This window comes from Sinocyclocheilus anshuiensis, unplaced genomic scaffold (genome assembly GCF_001515605.1).
Source record: "Sinocyclocheilus anshuiensis isolate Anshui unplaced genomic scaffold, SAMN03320099.WGS_v1.1 scaffold209, whole genome shotgun sequence".
In the NCBI taxonomy this organism is placed as follows: Eukaryota; Metazoa; Chordata; class Actinopteri; order Cypriniformes; family Cyprinidae; genus Sinocyclocheilus; species Sinocyclocheilus anshuiensis.
This window is the reverse complement of record NW_015540880.1, coordinates 1684800-1704276: the sequence shown is the minus strand read 5'-3', so window position 1 is coordinate 1704276 and position 19477 is coordinate 1684800. Positions and strand designations below refer to the sequence as shown.

The following is a 19477-nucleotide window of genomic DNA, read 5'->3' as shown; positions in this document are numbered from 1 at the left end:
CTCCCCCCCCCCCCCCCCCCCTTTTTTGGAAACAAGGCATTTGTGGATTAATATGCACAAATTATCTACTTCACAGATAAGTAAATAAACAATCATGGAATAAATGAATCGAGACAATATGAGACAGCTGAGCGATGAGATCTGACAGTTGTACAAATGATAATGAAAAGCCTCGACTTTAGATGGAAGAAGAGAAAGATTAGTGGCATCTATTGTGAGACGTTGGATTTATACTTTTATAGGATGCTGCTTGAAATTTCTGGTATATTTTTAGATTTGTTTTATTTGTGGTTTTATTTTGTATTATATTACAGTAAGTAGAGAGTCTGTTCCCAGATCAGATCTTAAAGGAACCCTGCAGCACAGATGTCATTGCGACTTATATATTTCCCCGTCATCTATTCACTAAGTCGGTGAGGACAAGCTTTCTCTCCCTCCTGCCATCCATTCATCCCTCCATCTTTCTGCAGTTTAACAGGCACAGACCTGTTATTTTAACTTATCGACTCGCCTGGCTGTATTATTTTACAAGCTGCCCGGTTGTGCTGCCTATTGATTGATCAGCTGTCGAGAGTATGGATTTCTGTGGTTCCGTGATGTGCCGTATTGATGGATGGCCAGTCGGGCCTCGTTCTCTCCCGACCCCAGACCTTTCCGTCTCTCTATCTTTCTCTCACACATACACCTTTGACTTGCCTTCATTCATCAATAGGATGGTGATCAATGTCTATAGTAATAATGGAAAGATGGAGGGGGTGGGGAGAATTAGTGAGTTTGGACTGATGATTTGATATGATGAGAGGGGTTGGATGGATGTGATTTGAGTGTTGATTTGAAAGAGTTTGGTTTGGCATTGTTCTCAGTTTTCTTTTTCACATACACGCTTTACATTTTCAAATGTTTGGGGTTAGTATGATTTTTAAATGTTTTGGAAAGAAGTCTCTTATGCTCACCAAGGCTGCATTAATTAGATACAGTAAAAACATTAATATTGTGAAACATTATTACAATTGAAAAGAACTGGTTTCTATTTAATATATTTTAAAATGCAATTTATTCAAGTGATGGCAAAGCTGAATTTTTCATGGCCATTACTCTGGTCTATAGTATCACATGATTCTTCAGAAATCATTCTAACATTCTTATTTTCTGCTCAAGAAGCATTTCTTATTGTTATCAATGTTGAAAACAGATGTGTTGATTGACTTTGTCAGGATTCTTTAAATAGAATGTTGAAAAGAACAGCATTTGTTTGAAATGGAAATCTTATGTAATAATGTAAAAGTTTTTATTGTCATATGATCAATTTAATGCATCCTTACTGAATAAAATTATTTATTTATTTTCAAAAAAAGCAAAAGTCTTTTTCAAATCAAGATTAGATAAGTGCAGTATTGGTGTGCATAAGAGATTTTTTTTTTTTTTGCATTAAAAATAAATAAATAAATAAATAATTTTGGTTGTTAAGCAATTATTTTATGAATCAAGACAATATTTATAGTGTTTTAAGTGCATCATGTCTTTCAAAACATGTCACATCAACATATAACTTAAAATATTTTTATGCATTCTATCAGTTTACTGTCCAGATACACTGATGTATCAAAGTAGAGGTCTGCGCGGGACTATTTTTTTTTTAGTCCCGCTTCCGCCCGCTCCAGCAAGGTTATGTTCCACACTCACCCGTTCCCGCTATATATTCACTCTTTATTCAGCCGCTGTCCGCTTAGAATAATTTTCTTCCCGACCCGAACGTTTCCACTAAATTTAGATCTTGTTTCCAGAATCTCACATTTAAATTTCCGCTACTGAAAAAAAGAGAGATTGGCTAACAAATAAAAGTGTAGTCTGCACACAATTGTTATTTTATTCGTCTTGTCAAGAGTCTCGAATTTATTCATTTTGACTTGAATTTATATGAATTATCTTAAGACACAAAATTCGTTTAATATTTTATGCAACACAGTAGGAAAAAAAGTGTCAGAGAAAATAAAAATGTTGTACAAAAATTGTATTTCTTATTTTTATTCATCTTGTCAGGATACAATTTGTTTAACATTTACAACACAATAGGAAAAAGTGTCGCAGAGAGAAAAAAAAATGTAGGTTGTACAAAAATAGCCTGTTAGCTATTTTTATTCGTCTTGTCAAAATACTAAATTCGTTTGACATTTTTCGGTTAACACAGTAGGAAAAGTGTCGCAGAGAAAAATAAATAAATACGACATCTGTCATTTAAAATGATAGGCTAAGCAAAATATAAACAAAACCGCGTTGAACGTCCTTCAAGGACAGCGCATCCACACTTTGCTCCATCCTTATTCTGCTCTGTCAGCCATCGACAACCTGCCTGTTCTGTCTGAGGGCCGTATATTTACCACTGATACAGCCTGCTCTGAGCATCGTTATGCACATGCTGCGCACAGACCCCGCAAATAAAACGTGTGACGCAGAAAGCATGCTTGCATAACAGTCCGAGTGCAGGCTGTACCGGTGGTCAATAAGAATAAAGCACAGATATGTTGTTCTGAATGGACGTCGGGAACAGGATATTGTTAGACCGCCCGATCTCATTCAAATTACACCAGAGTTACCGAGTGCTACCGGTCAAATACCGGTTAAATTCAGGAATTTAATCCCGGAATGCAGACCTCTATATCAAAGTATGTTGACAACATGTTTGGTTTCTGCTCAAATTTAAATGACAAGCAGTTGTAGTATCTTTGTGTATGTTTGTGTCACAGTGTGTAAGGAAAAAGAAGTTTAGACTGCCAATCAAGATCATCAGTGATGATATTTAGTTTGATGACATCAAGCTTTCTGAACATAAGCCCACCCCACTGTAAACAGCCATGGGTGGGAGTGTGGGGATGTGTGAGAGTGAGGACGGCAGAGGAAAATTCACTCCACATCCTCGTAGTATCTTTAATATCACCTCTGTAATCCAACATTTAGTGTGTTAGAGGAGAAGGAGAAGATACAAGGGCAGGGGAAGTCGTCGTCTTTGAGAATGAATGAATGAGACAGGTGGGAGTGCTGGAGAGAAGAACGGCCCTCCTCCTGTCAGGAAAGGGAGGTGATGTGGTAATGTGGCGAGAATCAGAGTCTAATTTGATCTAAAGTGGATTCCTAAATTGAAAGAGGAGAAAAAAGTCCCCCCCCACTTCCATTTACGTAACCACCCTTCCACATTTTTGACTCTGTTGCTTATTAACAACGAGAGAGAGAGAGAGAGAGAGAGAGAGAGAGAGGGAGAGAGAGAGAGAATTAGGGATGGGGGATGAGTTATTCCCTTACACTGTCCTCCTTTCCTTTCCTGGTGTTCCTAGTAATGCACCAACAAGAAAATTCTTGGTTAAAACAGAACATGAAAAAAATTTGGAAGCATTGTATCAAATACTGTAAATACTGTAAATGCAACGGCGTTATAAATTGCTATTCAAAAGGTTGGGGTCAGTATAAGTTTTTAATTGTCATTGAAAGAAGTGTTTTGCTCACCAAGGCTGCAGTACAAAAAAATAAATAAAAATATTACAAAACGTTATATTTTTACCCCACACTTATGAAGAGTAGTGTATATTTAAGTGCATTAGCATTTCTTAATATTTATAATATTTAATAACTAAATTACTTTTCTTTATAACTAAATAACTATTATTGTTTAGGTGAATCCCTCATCTTTATCATTACCTTTGAACCAAATTTTACTTGTCCACTAAGTTCCTCCATAACCTCATATTGCAGTGATCTCAAATTCTCAAAGAGCACAATGAACCGTTCTGATGCCAACCCCAACTGAATTAAACCCTCTTGACTTCATAAGGGGAAAATCCTGACCAACATGGACAGGAACACAAAGGGCGAGAGAGTGAGATGCCAAACAGCAGCTACAGCTACAACTGCTGTGGCATAGTCGACACAAGCATCCTGTTTTGCGCACAAACAAGCAGCTCTCGTCTGAATAAAACTTTAAAATCTTTTGCTTGACTTGGCTAGATGAAATGGAGGTACTAACAATGATAAGGCTTCAAATTCAATTATTGAGGTGTGTCTGAAAGCTCCACTAAAACTGTCCTCTCACTCAGAAAAGAGCTCTGGTTAACACCGAGGGCTCACCATGACATTTAAAAAAAAAACTACAGCAATCAACACAGGTTAAGTGGGACAGAAGGTCGAGAAACAAGGGTGGGTGTGTGTATGTGCCTCTCAGAATTTGTGGATGTTCAAGGTATGTGTGCGTTCTTATTATTGGTACTAGTCAACCACCAAACATCCACCCAAAACTTAAAATTTCTTCAGAAGATGTCAAATTCTAGTTGTACAGCATTTTTGCTAGTAGAACACTTCTGTCACTTTGAATGTGCATTAGTCAGAGCTGTCTGTTGTCTCTTTGATGCTTTCTAATCATTTTGACTTGGCTCACATCTCATAATCGTTATGTAAGCACATGCTCTGGCTGACAGCACTCTAGTCTCCACTCAGGGAGTTGGTCACATGACCTGCCTGCTCTCAGCCCGACCCTTATTGGTGACTGCTGTCTTCATTCATGACATTTATTTAAAAATGAGGAATTATGGATTTGTGATGAACCTGGCTGTATAGGCAATTTTGGGAGATGCTTGGGATGGCACTCAAAATGTAATTGCATATTTTGCAGAATATATATATATATATATATATATATATATATAAAAAAAATAAGGCTTAAATATAATGGTAAAATATATGCATGCTTCTCAACAGTCATGAAACTCTATTTCATAATTTTTCTCTATATACTTTTCAAAAGTTTGGGTTTGGTAAGATTTTTTTTTTAAAGGTTTTTGAAAGATGCTTTCCAAGGCTGCATTTATTTGATTTAAAATACAGTAAAACTGTTAAATCATATACAATCTAAAAAAAAATCTATTTGAATATATTTTAAAATGCAATTTATTGCTGTAATGGCAAAGCTAAATTTTCCAAAAGTCATTACTCCAGTATTCAGTGTCACATGAAATTGTTCTAATATGCAGATTTGGTCAAGAAACATTTCTTACTATTATCAATGTGGAGGTCAGTTGTGCTGCTTAATAATTTGTGGAAACCGTGATGCATCTTTTTCAGGATTCTATGATGAAAAAGAGTTAAAAAGCATTTATTTCAAATGGAAATCTTCTGTAAGATGACTTTACTCTTGACTCATCTAATGTATCCTTACAGAATAAAAGTAATAATTTCCTTTGAAAAAATAAAATTGAATATCCTACTGACCCCAAAATTGAACTTTTTTTTTTATTTGAAAAGAAATTATGTAAAATGTAGTTTCATGACAGGCACAAAATATTTAAAACTGGTGCATTTTTTCAATTCACTCGCTATTGTCAGATGTGGCCTAATTTAATTTTGGATTATTCATACGCCTCTCATACGGCTTCTGATGCTTCTCCTACCCCTCCTCACATACATAAAAATCTGCCATTACTCTCTTAATTCCAAATCATCTTAACAGAACATGAGGCAAAGCAGCTTTCAAAGCTGTGCATGTAAGTCTTAAGGCATTCAATGACCATTTAATGACCCTGAATCACTTGTTAAACACATTAACTTATTTCTCTTCACTCTGACAGCTCAAAGGTTCTGGTGGGTAGACGATGACGTTATGAGTGAGCCAAGCTTCAGAATTTAGGAAGACTGAATCAATAGGAAGCTGTCATGCACATCTACGTCAGCACATGGACCTGACATAACCCGACTCCACACGGTCACAGCCCATGACTCAAGCCACCTCTCACTGACCAACCGCAGAAAATCTCTTGCACCTCGACTTCCGCTCAACCCCCTTTTCCTGAAAACAACTTTTCATTTGTGACTGCCTCCAAGGCTACCGATGTCAAGATCATGTAAGAGCCAAGCAAGTCAGTTTTGGGAAGTATGTTGTGTTGTGTTGGCTCGGAGGGGGGTTGTGTTTTTAAAAGCGTGCGTTCGCCACAGTGACCCATTTCGACACTATGCCAAGCTGATCAGAAAGAAGAGCGAGAAGGACTGAGAGGTCCTTATGAATACGCTTCCCCCTGTGTGGAAACCCAGGCAAGCAGCTGTTATTATGATTCAGCGGCTTGTGCGTGTATGTGCAAGCGTTTCCATAGAACTAGAGAAATCTAGCTCTCTTTAGACCCCAATGGCAGAGCTGAAAGTTTAATGAGGCCATAAGGGTCTGTATTGGGCTTCAGCTTAATGCGCTTTGCCATTCAGTTGGCTTTAATGGCCACAAGCACACACACGCACACATAGAGAGTTCATTTAAGTTGGTGTCTGTGTGCTTATTAGAGGGATATGTTTGGCCGATGAGTGTTCCACAGGTCTCTGGACTCTGATTGGTGCGTTCTGAGCCTGCATGTGCTTTATGTATATACGCAGATAAGCTGCATGGAAGTGAGTTTAACAACATGTGGCTAATCCCCTCTATTGAATTTTATGATTCTCATATTATCATTCTTTCACTGGGATTTACATAAGTGTGTTGGGTTTGACAGGGAGATTAGTGCCCTTGTGACATAAGCACATCCTTCAGGCAGTCCTCTTTATGATGTTGTCTTTGTTTCTTCAAAGGTTAATTTGTTTTTTTTGGGGGGTGAGGGAATAATTCTGCTTCCAAACCTGTTTGACTGACTTTCTTCTGTAGAACAAAAAATGAACTGTTTAGCAGAATGTCTAAATTGCCCTTTTTTTTGTATAGTGAGTGTAAATGGGGACTATGACTGTCAAGCATGTCCAGTGAACAATGACTTAAATAACCCAGAGCTACTGCATGGCTTCATATGATTTGGAATATAGTGCTTGAGTTTTATGACCTGTTTTATGACACTTTAATGCTGCTTTTGCATTTTTTGGAAGCTTGAAAGCTCTATTAATTGTAATTGCACAGAAAATAGTGACTTTAAAGTCACGATTATATTTTCTTCCATATTGTGATGTACATCTGAGTGAAACAGATTAATGAAAGAGAAAATATGTAGTACGGAGACTTGGATCTGTCGGTTGTTGATTAGATGGAGGCAGATCTGAATGTGAGCTTGAAGTTGATTGTAAGAAAAGGGCACGGTTTAAGCATACAAAATGAGTAGAGAAGTCCGGCATACATCAAAATCTGTTTCACCGGAAGATCGAGTTATGACATGATTGAAAAAATTACTAGCTCAATTTTTTTTTATTAAAACATATGCATGGATAAATCATTCACAATAAGATCTAGCACATGCATTTAGAAAACAGACTTCATTAAGAGCACATTTCAAATCTATCCTTTTGTGTTTAACAAAAGAAAGTCAAATGGGTTTGGGTTTCATTTTTGGTTGAACGTTTCCTCCTTCTTGTTTTCACATTTTTTATGTTTTTCTGTCTCTTACTTGGTCTGACCCCGCTGTGTCTCTCTGACTGCCTTGGTTCTCTAAGAATGACTGCATTGTGTAGTATAACCTAGTCTGGCACAGCCTCTCTTTCTATTTTTCTGTGCCTCTTGAAGGTCAGATCAGTAGGGGGCCTGTGTCAGCAGAAATCAAATGGCATCTTGTCCCCTAAAAGTAGAGACTGAGCAACAGCTGTTCTGAGGGGGGAAAAAACCCCACTTCAACCAACTGAAGTAATGTCAAAACACTGAAATTTATGCCTGTGTTTACCACAGAAAACCTTGGGAATGTAAAATACTCACCCCTCACTACATACATGATTTTTTTCCCCCTCATAATACTTGGCAGTAACCACAAGTCTACAAAGCTAAAAAAATGCTCAGAGTCATGCTGTGAGATATACTGTAAGTGCTCTCATGGCAGAAATGCACAACAACTCTGAAGGAGCTTCTGCAGCTCATCTGGCTTGTTGTGAAGTGGCATTCAGACTAGTGTTGTGATGTCAGAGCCCGTGTGCATGTGTGAGTACGGAGTCTGTGTCAGCGACATACAGTGGTGGCATTTTGCTGGTGTCACGTGGCTGTGTGTTTTACAGCAGAGAGTAGAGCAAAGAGAAACAAGCATTTTGGAAGCAATAAATAATGAATAATTCAGCTTCTGATAACCCACCATGCAAAATGAGGGCAGAGATATGTGGCATAGTGTGGGCCCTTTATTACACTAATTAGGCAAACATCCATTCAAAAGTTTGGATTCAGAATAATATATAATATACCATATAATATTTAAATATACGTTTGCCTAATAGGTGCACCCACATATATTATATAATTTGGCTGAGCAAATGTTTTACTGTAGTTTTGATCACAATATATATATATATATTATAATTTGCTGAACAGTATTAAAATATTATATTTAATATTAATAATTATTAGTACATTTAATATCTAATATATATTAAGAAATTATTTACACTTTAAAATATATAAAAAACACAAGTTTACATTTGTAACAACAATATTTCCCAATATTACTGTTTTACTGTATTTTTGATCAAGTAAATGCAGCCTTGGTGAGAATTCTTCTTGAAAGAGACATCATTCAAAAACATAAAAACTTGCAGACCCCAGACTTTTGAATCGTAGTGCAGTTGTCCTGCAGACATGGAAAGACATGTTTTCCCTTATAAGTCATCTTGTTTTGTACAGATTTAGGCAGAGAGTTGAATAAGAGAGGCAGTGGAGCTGTCCAGGGTGCTTAAACTGTGTTTGTGAGTGCTGGGCGTTGTCTGTGGTTCTGAATTATAGGCTACATGGCAACAAGCCTTGTCCAAGGTGCTGATTCAGAGCCCAAGCTCTATTTGTGTCAAGGGCATCTTTTTAAAGTGTTTCAACTTGCCTAAGTTAGTTTACACAGTCCTGTACTTGTCAGAATTGCTGAATAACAACATTCAAGGGTTCACTGCTCATTTTAATTTAGTTTAGAAGCAGAGTTTCACATTAGGGCTTTGTAATTGTAGAAATGCAGCAGAAATGACAAATGGCAACATGAATTTGCTTCACAGGCCTCTTGGGCTCTATTGCATTGTAAAACAGTTATTTTCTCTTTAGAAAATTCATGTTTAAATGTTAAACCAGCACATTGTATCACAGACTGTATTCACTGGCTGAAATCCATCAAGATTCTTGTGCTTTGCAAAACTGTTCGACATTATCAGCTGATGACCTGTGCTCTTCATTTCACTAAGTGCAGCTCTGTAGGTCTGTCAGTCCCCATTTGAGCTCTAATGTGCCTCTGATGCAGTCACCCTCCAGATCAACAGCCCGTCCGCTGGGACTGTGTGTTCATTATTATTATTAAACACTATATCAGCTCTATGTGTTCTGACAGTGAGAAAGAAAATGCACAACATATAATTGCAATTTAATGATTCTGATACCTTATCAGTTCTTATATTGTTTCTCTCTTGATTTGTTTTTTGTTTTTTTTCCTCCAGTTGTCTTGCTGAATTCTAAAGAGTCCCAGGCAGAGCTGGGTTGGACCTCATATCCATCTAATGGGGTAAGACCTTCATGTTTATTTATTAGATCATCATAGATGTAGACTATACCATGGTTTTAGTTAAGTGGAACTACTGTAAATCCAACATATACAGTAGTTCGTTGTAGGGCTGGGCGATATGACGCTATTATCGTATATCGACGATGTCTCGTAAGTATCGCGATGTCGATGTCAACAGTCAGGTAACAGACGATTATCGGGAAAAAAATGACAAATGATAAACCTAGTAAGTTGCAAAAAATATTTTACATAGCCCCATAGTCACCATACAGGTTTTTTTGCATGCAAGAATGAAATAATTTAGTAGGAGGGTTGGGAATCGAAAAGCTATTCCAATTTCGGAAATCAGATCAGATGTGTAAGATCAGGAATCAAATTACTTGTTATAAAATTACATTTCGATTCTGCGTCTCGATTTCTGTATGCGCATTTATTGTGATTTCAAAAGATTCAACTGCAAGAAGACGAAATAGAACTCACTTCTGCACTTGCGCGCTGTTTTCTGTGCTGCACACACACAAAGCGCGCGCAAAAAAGCCGCCTCTTATATACGCAAACACTGGACTGAGCTCTCTTTCTCGTGTTCTTACACATTCGAATGGACAAATACACACAGAATTATATCAAAATATCCCATAAATACAATCAGTTATGTCTTAAGTGAACGTAAAGAGTTGAGAAAGAAAACAAGGGTGTATTGGATCCGTGCATTGACAGCAGCCGCTGCCGCCAGTCATTATAATGTTAATCAAAGAACAAAAGAAAAGAAAATCCCTTACTGATCTTGACTGAATCACTTTTGTAACCTCAGTTTATATTTTATTTGCCTATTGTTCGGCGCTGACTAATGTAATGGCAACGTGCATCTGTGTCTGTGATTATTTTGGAGATGCGTTCCAATATAATTTATCCTGATTTAGGGTATATGCCTATTCTATTTTGAGCTGCAGTTTAATAAACGTTAAACAGATAAAAGACAAAAAGTAGCACTGCTTGTGTTTCTGAATATTTATTTAAACAGACTGTATAATGATGAAAAACCACAAACATGACAGGTATAATTAAAATGCGCAAATTCCTTCAGCGCACATTTCAGTGCAATATTTTTACAGATTTTGTAAACAGTGTATACAATATAATTTTGTTTAATTAAGCTGAGATATAGCACTATAAATTCTTCATCTGTTTGCAACAAAAATTTATAGTTTTGTTGCAAATGAATTAAGACATTAGACTTCTCAGCTCGCCCCTCAACATGCATGCATTTGGAGTTTCGGCAGCCCAACACTGAATATTATATTGTGGGCGTTGTATTTTGATTAATAAAATTACTATATAAAAATTTAATTTAAATTACCATGCTTCTAATTAAATAAAGCAGTTATTTTTATTTAGTTAAAAACAGGCCGAAAGAGACCTCCGAACTAGTAGGCTACCAGAAAGGAAAAAAAAAAAAAAACCTTAACGTTTTTGCTCGGAATTCATTTTTAATCCCTGCATGATCTTAGCTTGACTACAAGTTTAAAAACAACGCTGCAATTGTTATAATTAAGGAAATTAAACTTACCATCATGAAATGTGTCTTGTTCTGACTCACAGACTGTAAGTACGTTTTTTATATTTAAAGAGTTTTTATATTTTATATATTTAAAGCGAGTTTTTTGAGCAGTGTAGAGTAACGCTTGTAGTTTGTCATTTCTCCGATCACAAATGTAGACATGGTTTTATGTTTACGCGGCGCAATACGCAACACAAAGTGTGAAAACACAGTATAAGTCATTACAATCAGTAATTATGTCCCCACTGGATGCAACAAATGCCTCGTTTGTAATGGGTTTTATTGGTTTTGTCTCGTCGCACCGGAAACATGGAAACCATAGACTGTATGATGGAAACATAGTATGGTAAGGGTTGTTACATTTCCGTCACACGCTTGAGGTATTCGGCCAATCACAATGCACTGGATAGCTGGCCAATCAGAGCACACCTCGCTTTTCAGACCGATAAGCTTTGTAAAAATCGACGCGTTTCAGAAAGGCGGGGCATAGAGGAGAAACAATAATGTACATTATGTAGAAAATAATGTGTTTTTTTAACCTTAAACCGCATAAACACATTGCATTACACCAAATACACAAAATAATGTTCTTTTTAGCAACATCATATGACCCCTTTAAGCACAAACTAGGAAAAGTGAAAACCAAACTTTGTGGCAATAATTAAGACCAAACTGAACATGGTGTGTGTTTATGGTGCATGTCGGCAGTGTTGTCTCGGCGGGGGCGGGGGCGGAGCGGGGCGTGGTGGAGGTGGGGCTTAGGTAGACGATATTATCGTATATCGCAAAATTTTTAAAGGCGATTATCGATAAGATATTTTTGACGTATCGCCCAGCCCTAGTTCGTTGTGGGGCTGAAACAATGAATGAAAAAAATTTATAACAATTGATGAAAATAATTGACAACAAATTTGATTAGCAATTATGGAAAACATCCGCCAGTCACTTTACAGTAGTGAATAACGCATTTTCTTTTAAATTTTCTATGAAACCCATGTGAAACATAGCAGATGCCACAGTGTAAGCTCTAGGGCTGAGTAAAAAATATCGATATCGAACGATATCGATTCTTAAATCCCAAGAATCGATTAGTCTAGCCTGTTTTCAGTTAATGGATGGAACATTGAAGGTTACTTCCCATTCAATAAATCGCAATAAGCATTGTGCTTTGGTACTTTTCAGATGAAACAAAGTCTCAGATTTAAAATTCTGTCCATTATATTGCAGTATTCAAACAATAAATGCTGTTTTGGCACTGTTTAATGTGGAGTGACAGATCGCTGTAGCGCCTCAGTTCAACAGACGCAGCAGCGTGAGGCGCACATGAGCTGATCATCTTCTCCACATTAATACCAGTTTCAGCACAAAATAAACATGACTAAACATCCGAAGGTAAGTTAAAAGAAAGAGTATAACTTTACAATCTGTATCCTGTCTCATGTAATCGCTCAATCTGTGTTTCAGCTGCGCAAAGACGCCAATAATAACGGCTTGTAAGCAATGTCACGTAACGTCACATTTACCTCAGAAAAAAACATATTCGGTGACCATAAACTGAGTAGTCAGATAGAAAAATAAACTGTAGAGAGGGGCATTTTGCTTAATATATGCACCATATAACATATTCATTATACTTTTTTACTGTTCTTCAATGTTTAACATGGTCGCTGCTGGCCAAATGTGTGCCCTAAGCAGAACAGTATTGTTGTGCCCCTTCTTTCAAAAAAACAAAACAAAACAAAAAAACACCTACTATAAGGGGTCAAAATAGAACTTCATCTTTAACATTTCTAGCTAGGCTTCTAAATCTATAGATTCATACATTTATAAATACAACAAACACATTTAACTTGATAAAAGATAGCGATAAAAGGAATTTCAATATACACACTGACAACATTTGAAGTGGATCAAAACCTTTCATCAAGTTGTCCTAAACAGGGCCGCTGCTGGCCAAATGGGTGCCCTAGAAAAAACCTATTATAAGGGGTCAAAATAGAACATTAATCAAATATAAAAGTAAATAAATAAATTGTAATTCAATTGTATTATTTATAAATTACAATTGTAGCCCTAGACAGTTACCTATGGCTATGATTTTATTAATAGTTGTCTGATTGATTTTATGGTCTCGAGCATTCAGAAATCACACAAAATAAAATAAAAAATTAAGTGGATATTTGAATTAAATGTTTGGTCAATATTAAACAAGGATTTGATCATCCTGTAAGTGTAACAACAGCAATTATCAGGCCTTTGGTGCGCTTTGCAGGCATTTGTAATAATGTAAATTGTTTATTTTGTATTACATTATGTATTTTAACAGTGTCAATGAAACCATATTTAAACAATATACCATATATTTCCTCGTAGTTTTTATATAATACATTTTAAGTCATGGAAACTAGACTATTAAGTCAGATGCGTTGTTGGTGGTGGTGAAATTACTACCGACATTAAAGGGGTCACATTATTTTGTGTATTTGGTGTAATGAAATGTGTTTATTCGGTTTAAGGTTATATTCACGAACAGCTTGTAACACTCCAAAGAGAAAGGAAAACTTGAAATAGCATCATATGACCCCTTTAAAACACGTTACTAACGCCAACAGTCAAAAAAGTTTCACAGAATTATGAACGTAGCTACCTGAAAGTGATGCACGGGCTTCATCTCGGGCTTTTTTCTTTTTCTTTTCTCTGCGCGGGACTGCGCTGATGTCTTTTCCCTGATATAGCCTAGTTGTCCATTAATTATGATGATCATTTGTATTCAGCTGCAAACATGAGTTGAAAGCGAGCCCGCGCAGATGTGGGAATGGCACGTCACGTGTGCTTATACTGCCTACTGCGTTCATCATAAAATGCATTTTTTATAACTATATATATATATGTTCATGTTTAGTTTTTTATTTATGTATATGTTAATATTAAGATAGAACGAAAGTTTTTTTTTTTTTTGAGCAACTGGGGTGGTGTCCCCCCTGGGAGTTGGTGCCCTATGCAAACTGCGTACTCTGCATATAGGGAGCGGTGGTACTGATGTTTAACTTATGTTTGAATAAATCCATCAAGTTCTTATGACAGCCACCATTTAAATGTTTAGATTTAAAAAAAACGAATTGAAGTAGAAATATTAATATGTAGTTAATTTTAACCTTCGATATTATAGTAATGTAGCACGAACTGACTCTCATGTATATTTTAAAGCATTATTTGAGAGATTTTTTTTCCTTGAGAAAATTTGGCATGTACTGTACCTGATATATATCCAAAATAATTTATATTGAATCGAATCGAATTGGTAATCAAATTGAATTGCAAGCATCGAATTGATAATCGAATCGAATTGCAAGCTTGTGAATGATAATCGAATCGAATTGTGAAATTTGTGTCAAAACCCAGCCCTAGTAAGCTGTGCACAGTGTAATGCACAAACCAAGCCGAGTGCTTTTATATTAAGAGCTCTAAACAAATGAATAAAAATAATGTTTGATGCAGGTTGCTGTTTAATGTGTTAGAGAAGTGTTTCCTCAGCTCATTCCCCACTTACTTTTTATGTTTGTATCTTTATTCCTGTATTCCATTTTGCGTAATGCTGAATAAGTGTAATAGTTTTTTAGGATGTATTTTTTAGGCTTGTATTTTATTTTGAGTATATTGTCTATTGTCTGTGTACTGAGGGATGTAATGAAAAGTCGTTGTGTACTAGCCATTGTGAAAGCAATGACCGCAGTTATTGTGTTTCGTCTGCTCGCTCTGAGGCACAAGTAATTTATTATATATGAAAATGATTATATTCAGTGGCTTCTCCTACTTTTCTTAGTGATATTTAGTGCCAGTTTATCAGGAAGTGACGATTTTGTTCTCTTTGACTTGTTGGATGGAAATGGTGCTTATTCGCAAATGTTTTATTCAATATTCCAATTTTGTTCATAAGTTCGACAAGTTCGATAATAAAATCCAACTTTGGATGGAAACCCGGCTAGTGTGTATGTGAGCACCATGAGTCCAAGGCAAATTTCCCTTCAGGTACAATAAAGTGTACTGTACTGAACTCAGTTGAACTGAACAAACAGATGGAGCGCAATAGAATGATGGGAGCACAATAATACCTTTTTTTAATAAAATACAAAATAAAATAAAATCTTTTATCCAATTAATCGAAGAAATAATCAACAGATTAATAATCGTTAGTTTCAACCCTGGTGCATTGGAACTAAATTGGCCTGCATACTAATTTTGCATTTGTAAGTAAAATGTGAAGTATGATGTTTTGTAATTATGTTTAATGGAACTGTTATTTTTATTTATTTATAAAATTGAGAGATATTATTAAATAAAAAATGGTTCCTCAGTCCCAACCCTAATTAAAAAAAAAAAATTTTAATTAATTAATTTGAATGTGCTAGTAATAATCCGGACTCAGTATAAACTTCTGTTTATTCAGAAATCAATTACATTTGTTAAAAAAGGAATACAATACATAAATACTATAGATAGATTATTTTTATGACTTTTGCTTACATTAATGGCTCTTGAATGTCTCTAATCCTTCACCAGTGTGGATGGAATATCATATTAAATCTAAAATACTTGTTTATTTCTCAGCACATAAAATTCAGATGCTTTTGTTGCATGACCCTGTTGTGACGGCTGTAAACCAGTGTAATCCAATTCATGAACAAATGACTTCTGTGGTCTGGTTCTGTTTAATGAATTGGTCTAAACGACTCACAGCCGATGAAGCCATTGGTCTAAAACTGCTCAATTGCTGACTGAATCATTCAAAGTGTTTACTGAATTAACATCTGACTCATTCACTGAATTGCAAGTCCTTACTTTCAGTCATATCTGACTCAAAATTCACAATGTAGTGTTATGATGTACTTGAAATTTATGAGACTTGCGTCAATGTAGTTGCTGTTCAGTGGGTTAAACCCTATACCCAGTTTCTTTCTTCACCTCTCTTCCCCCCATCTTTACCTTTTACCGTTCTATTTCTTATTTCTTTTCTGTGTCTCGATTCCCAGACTGTATTACTTAATCATCCCTGCTGTAATCCCAGTATGGACTGCTTTGCCCTCACCAGATAAACCCCATTTGTCTCTTTCTGTGTCCTATCTCCCATCTTCCCCTCTTTTTCTCTCCTTCTCAATGCTAAACCACGTGCTAAAGATTACATGCATAGCTTGATTCATAGCTTAGATGAGCTGTAAGCCTTACAGAGGACGTCTCAGCTCAGGACGGAAACGTTCCATCGTTCGTAACGTTATCTGTGAGGAGAAGCGACTATGTGCTGGGGACTCGCTACAAGCTGTTATTTGTTTAGCTTGTTAATTCTGGACCTGAGAGCGATTAAATTCTCTGTCTCCTGCTCCCAGACGTTGCCCACCTCAGCTACGTTGTCATACACACACACACGTACATGCATACATGCTACGCAGGTTTGATCTCTCTGTGGGTTTCAGCAGGATGCATTGAAATTCGCTGCCACTTATAGTCGAATCTGTGGAGAGACTCTGCCAAATTCAGACGTGGATTTAAACTGCTCAATTCCCTCAGAAACGAAGGATCTTCATTACTCTGCAATTAATTGTGAAAACACTGTGAGAGTGTTCGTCTTCAGAGGCTCATTATAATCTCTCTACGAGACAATGAGCTTGTTTGTGGTGCTGATTGAAGATGCTTTAGACTTAATATATTCTGTGTTCGATATACTGTAGCTGATTTGGCATTAAGCTTTATACAGATTGAACTGTATACACTATAAATATGCATGCCAACTAGATGGTCTTATTGACATAGACAATGATGTACATATGTTTACTCTTTGTGATAATTAGGCTAATAAATCTACAACAAGTTGCTAATTCACATCTTTGTGTGTATATAGAAAATTTCCCTTTTTAGGGATTTAATTTAACAGGTAACATTTGAAAATGAATACATTTTTATTTTATTGTATTTTATTTGTATTTATTTTTTTTTATTTTCTATTTCACTAATGTTAATAGATAAAAGGCCAAAAATGAATATTATCATTTTAGAGAAATCACAGTGAAAAAGCTGTTAGTTCACAGTGGAAAAAAAGATTTATTGTTTTTAAAGTTTCACTGTTAGTTCACAGTGAAAGCACAGTGAAAAAGTTGGTGAAGCCCATGAAAAGTATTATTTTATTTTATTGTGTTGTGTTGTGTTGTGTTGTGTCAGTGTTAATAGATAAATGGCAATAAATATAATGTTCTTGATTCTTATTCTTCTTCATTTGAAACCTTTCTTTTCCTCTGTCTTCTCATTTCAGTGGGAGGAAATCAGCGGTGTCGATGAGAAATACAAGCCCATTCGCACATATCAAGTATGCAACGTGATGGAGCCCAGTCAGAACAACTGGCTCCAGACGGGTTGGATATTGCGGCAGGGCGGCCAGCGTATCTTCATCGAGCTGCAGTTCACTTTGCGAGACTGCAACAGCATCCCAGGCGTGTCCGGTAGCTGTAAAGAGACCTTCAACCTCCTCTACGCCGAGTCCGACTGGGACCTGGGCCGCGTCACCCGTGAAGACCGCTACAGCAAAATCGACACCATTGCAGCAGATGAAAGTTTCACGCAGGGTGATTTGGGAGAACGAAAGATGAAACTTAACACCGAAGTCCGTGAGATAGGACATCTCAACCGCAAAGGATTCCATCTGGCCTTCCAGGATGTGGGCGCGTGTGTCGCGCTGGTTTCCGTGAGAGTGTACTACAAACGTTGTTTATCAACGGTGCAGAATTTAGCAGTGTTCCCGGATACAGTAGCTGAAGCTGCTTTCTCGACTTTGGTGGAGGTGAGAGGGTCGTGCGTGAATAACTCTGAGGTGGACACAGACAGTCCTCCCAGAATGCATTGCAGTGCTGAAGGAGAGTGGCTGGTGCCCATCGGGAAATGCAGCTGCAGCGCTGGGTATGAGGAGGGACACAGCAGCTGTGAGGGTAAGAAACACTCTTCCACCCAAACCTTTGTAGTGTAGCACCAAAGTTTATGTTTAAAACTCATAATGGTTTGATTTTTCCACAAAGCAACCTTGGTGAAAAAGCAGTCCTTTTGGTCTCATAATGATTATGCAGGTAATCAGCGTTTTTTATGCCAGATGATGAAAGGTTTGGTCTGTTCATTTAATGTAATAGTTCATCCAAAAATGCAAATTGTTATCAGTTACCCTTCATTTTAAACCTGTTTGACTGACCTTCTTCCATAGAACACAAAAGGAGAAATTTGAAAATGTGTTTATCTTTTCCATGGTTTTACACTCAGTATGGACTGAAGCGTTCAATCTTTGAAAACAATGCTAAAATATCATAAAAGTGATCAATATGAATCATGCACTATATTGGAGTCTTTTTTGTGATTGTTTTATTTGAAAACCAAATGATAAAAATTTACTATTCATGGAAAATCTTACCATTCAGTGAGCAGTTAACCATTGCAACCAGATCATTGAATCAGTGAGCTGCACCAGATCAGTTTCATTTATAAATGAATCGTTCTGACCATTTTTGTGAACTGGATTCACTGACTCAAAAAAAGTGGTAACACGAATACCATTAGTTAATGTTAGTTAATGTATTGTATGTTTGTACTTTTTTGTCATTTTGTAGCTTGACAGTCTCAGTCATCATTCATTTTCATTACATTGAAAAAAAGTAGCCAGGATATTCTTCAAAAATCTTGTAAGAAAGAATGTAAGAAAATCATACAGATTTGGAACAACATGAGGGTGAGTAAATGATGTCAAATTTCATTCTCATTTTATTTAAATCCCAACTTCTTATCAAACGCAGAGGATTTAGTCAGATTGCATTTTTAGATGTGTTACATGACGGTTTTAGAAGCTCCCAGCTGTTTGGTTGCTTTGACGTGGGTCAGCGACTCTAACAGTCATCCGTTTGGTTTCACTTCAAGGGTCAGAAATACGTCAGCGCTGACTGAGAGTGTCACGCTCTCTGAGGTTTCTGTGTGTCAGTGTTTGAGAGGTGGAATCTCTCCTCCTACTACAGCTGTATGTCATTTGAACAGTGCGACACTGCGTTATCAACAGCCGCTACAGGACATGGAGTGTGTGTGTGAGTGTGTATCTTTGTCAGTGTGATATTTCACAGTCCATCTTGAAGAATTGTGTGATGCAGTGTGGGAGTTGTAGTCAGATCACACGTACAGCAGCAGGCTGTTACAACAGACCCTGCATTGTGTCTTTATTTTGTTATTGTTGTCAGTGAATCATAAATCACTAAGAGGCATGTGATACATGGGCGAAGTAAACTTACAAACAAATACATATTGAATTAAAAAAAAAAAAAGCTATTCTTCGTAAACCTGAAGCTCTTTAATGATAAATGCTCTTATTTGAAAGAGATGTCAAACATAAACTTGTACATGCCCATAATGCATGTTCATTTTTTATATAATATAATATAATATAATATAATAT

At 36.6% G+C, this 19477-nt stretch overlaps 1 protein-coding gene across 3 annotated transcripts in view; it reads left to right on the top strand.

Moving 5' to 3' along the window:
* Window positions 1-19477, top strand: part of LOC107688368 (ephrin type-A receptor 7-like) — a 131892-nt gene that overhangs the window by 23752 nt on the left and 88663 nt on the right. For all 3 annotated transcript variants that reach the window (XM_016486020.1, XM_016486021.1, XM_016486019.1), the window contains exons 2-3: window positions 9388-9452; window positions 17312-17981. In XM_016486020.1, coding sequence (XP_016341506.1) covers window positions 9388-9452; window positions 17312-17981 — 735 coding nt within the window. The remainder of the gene's footprint in view (window positions 1-9387; window positions 9453-17311; window positions 17982-19477) is intronic.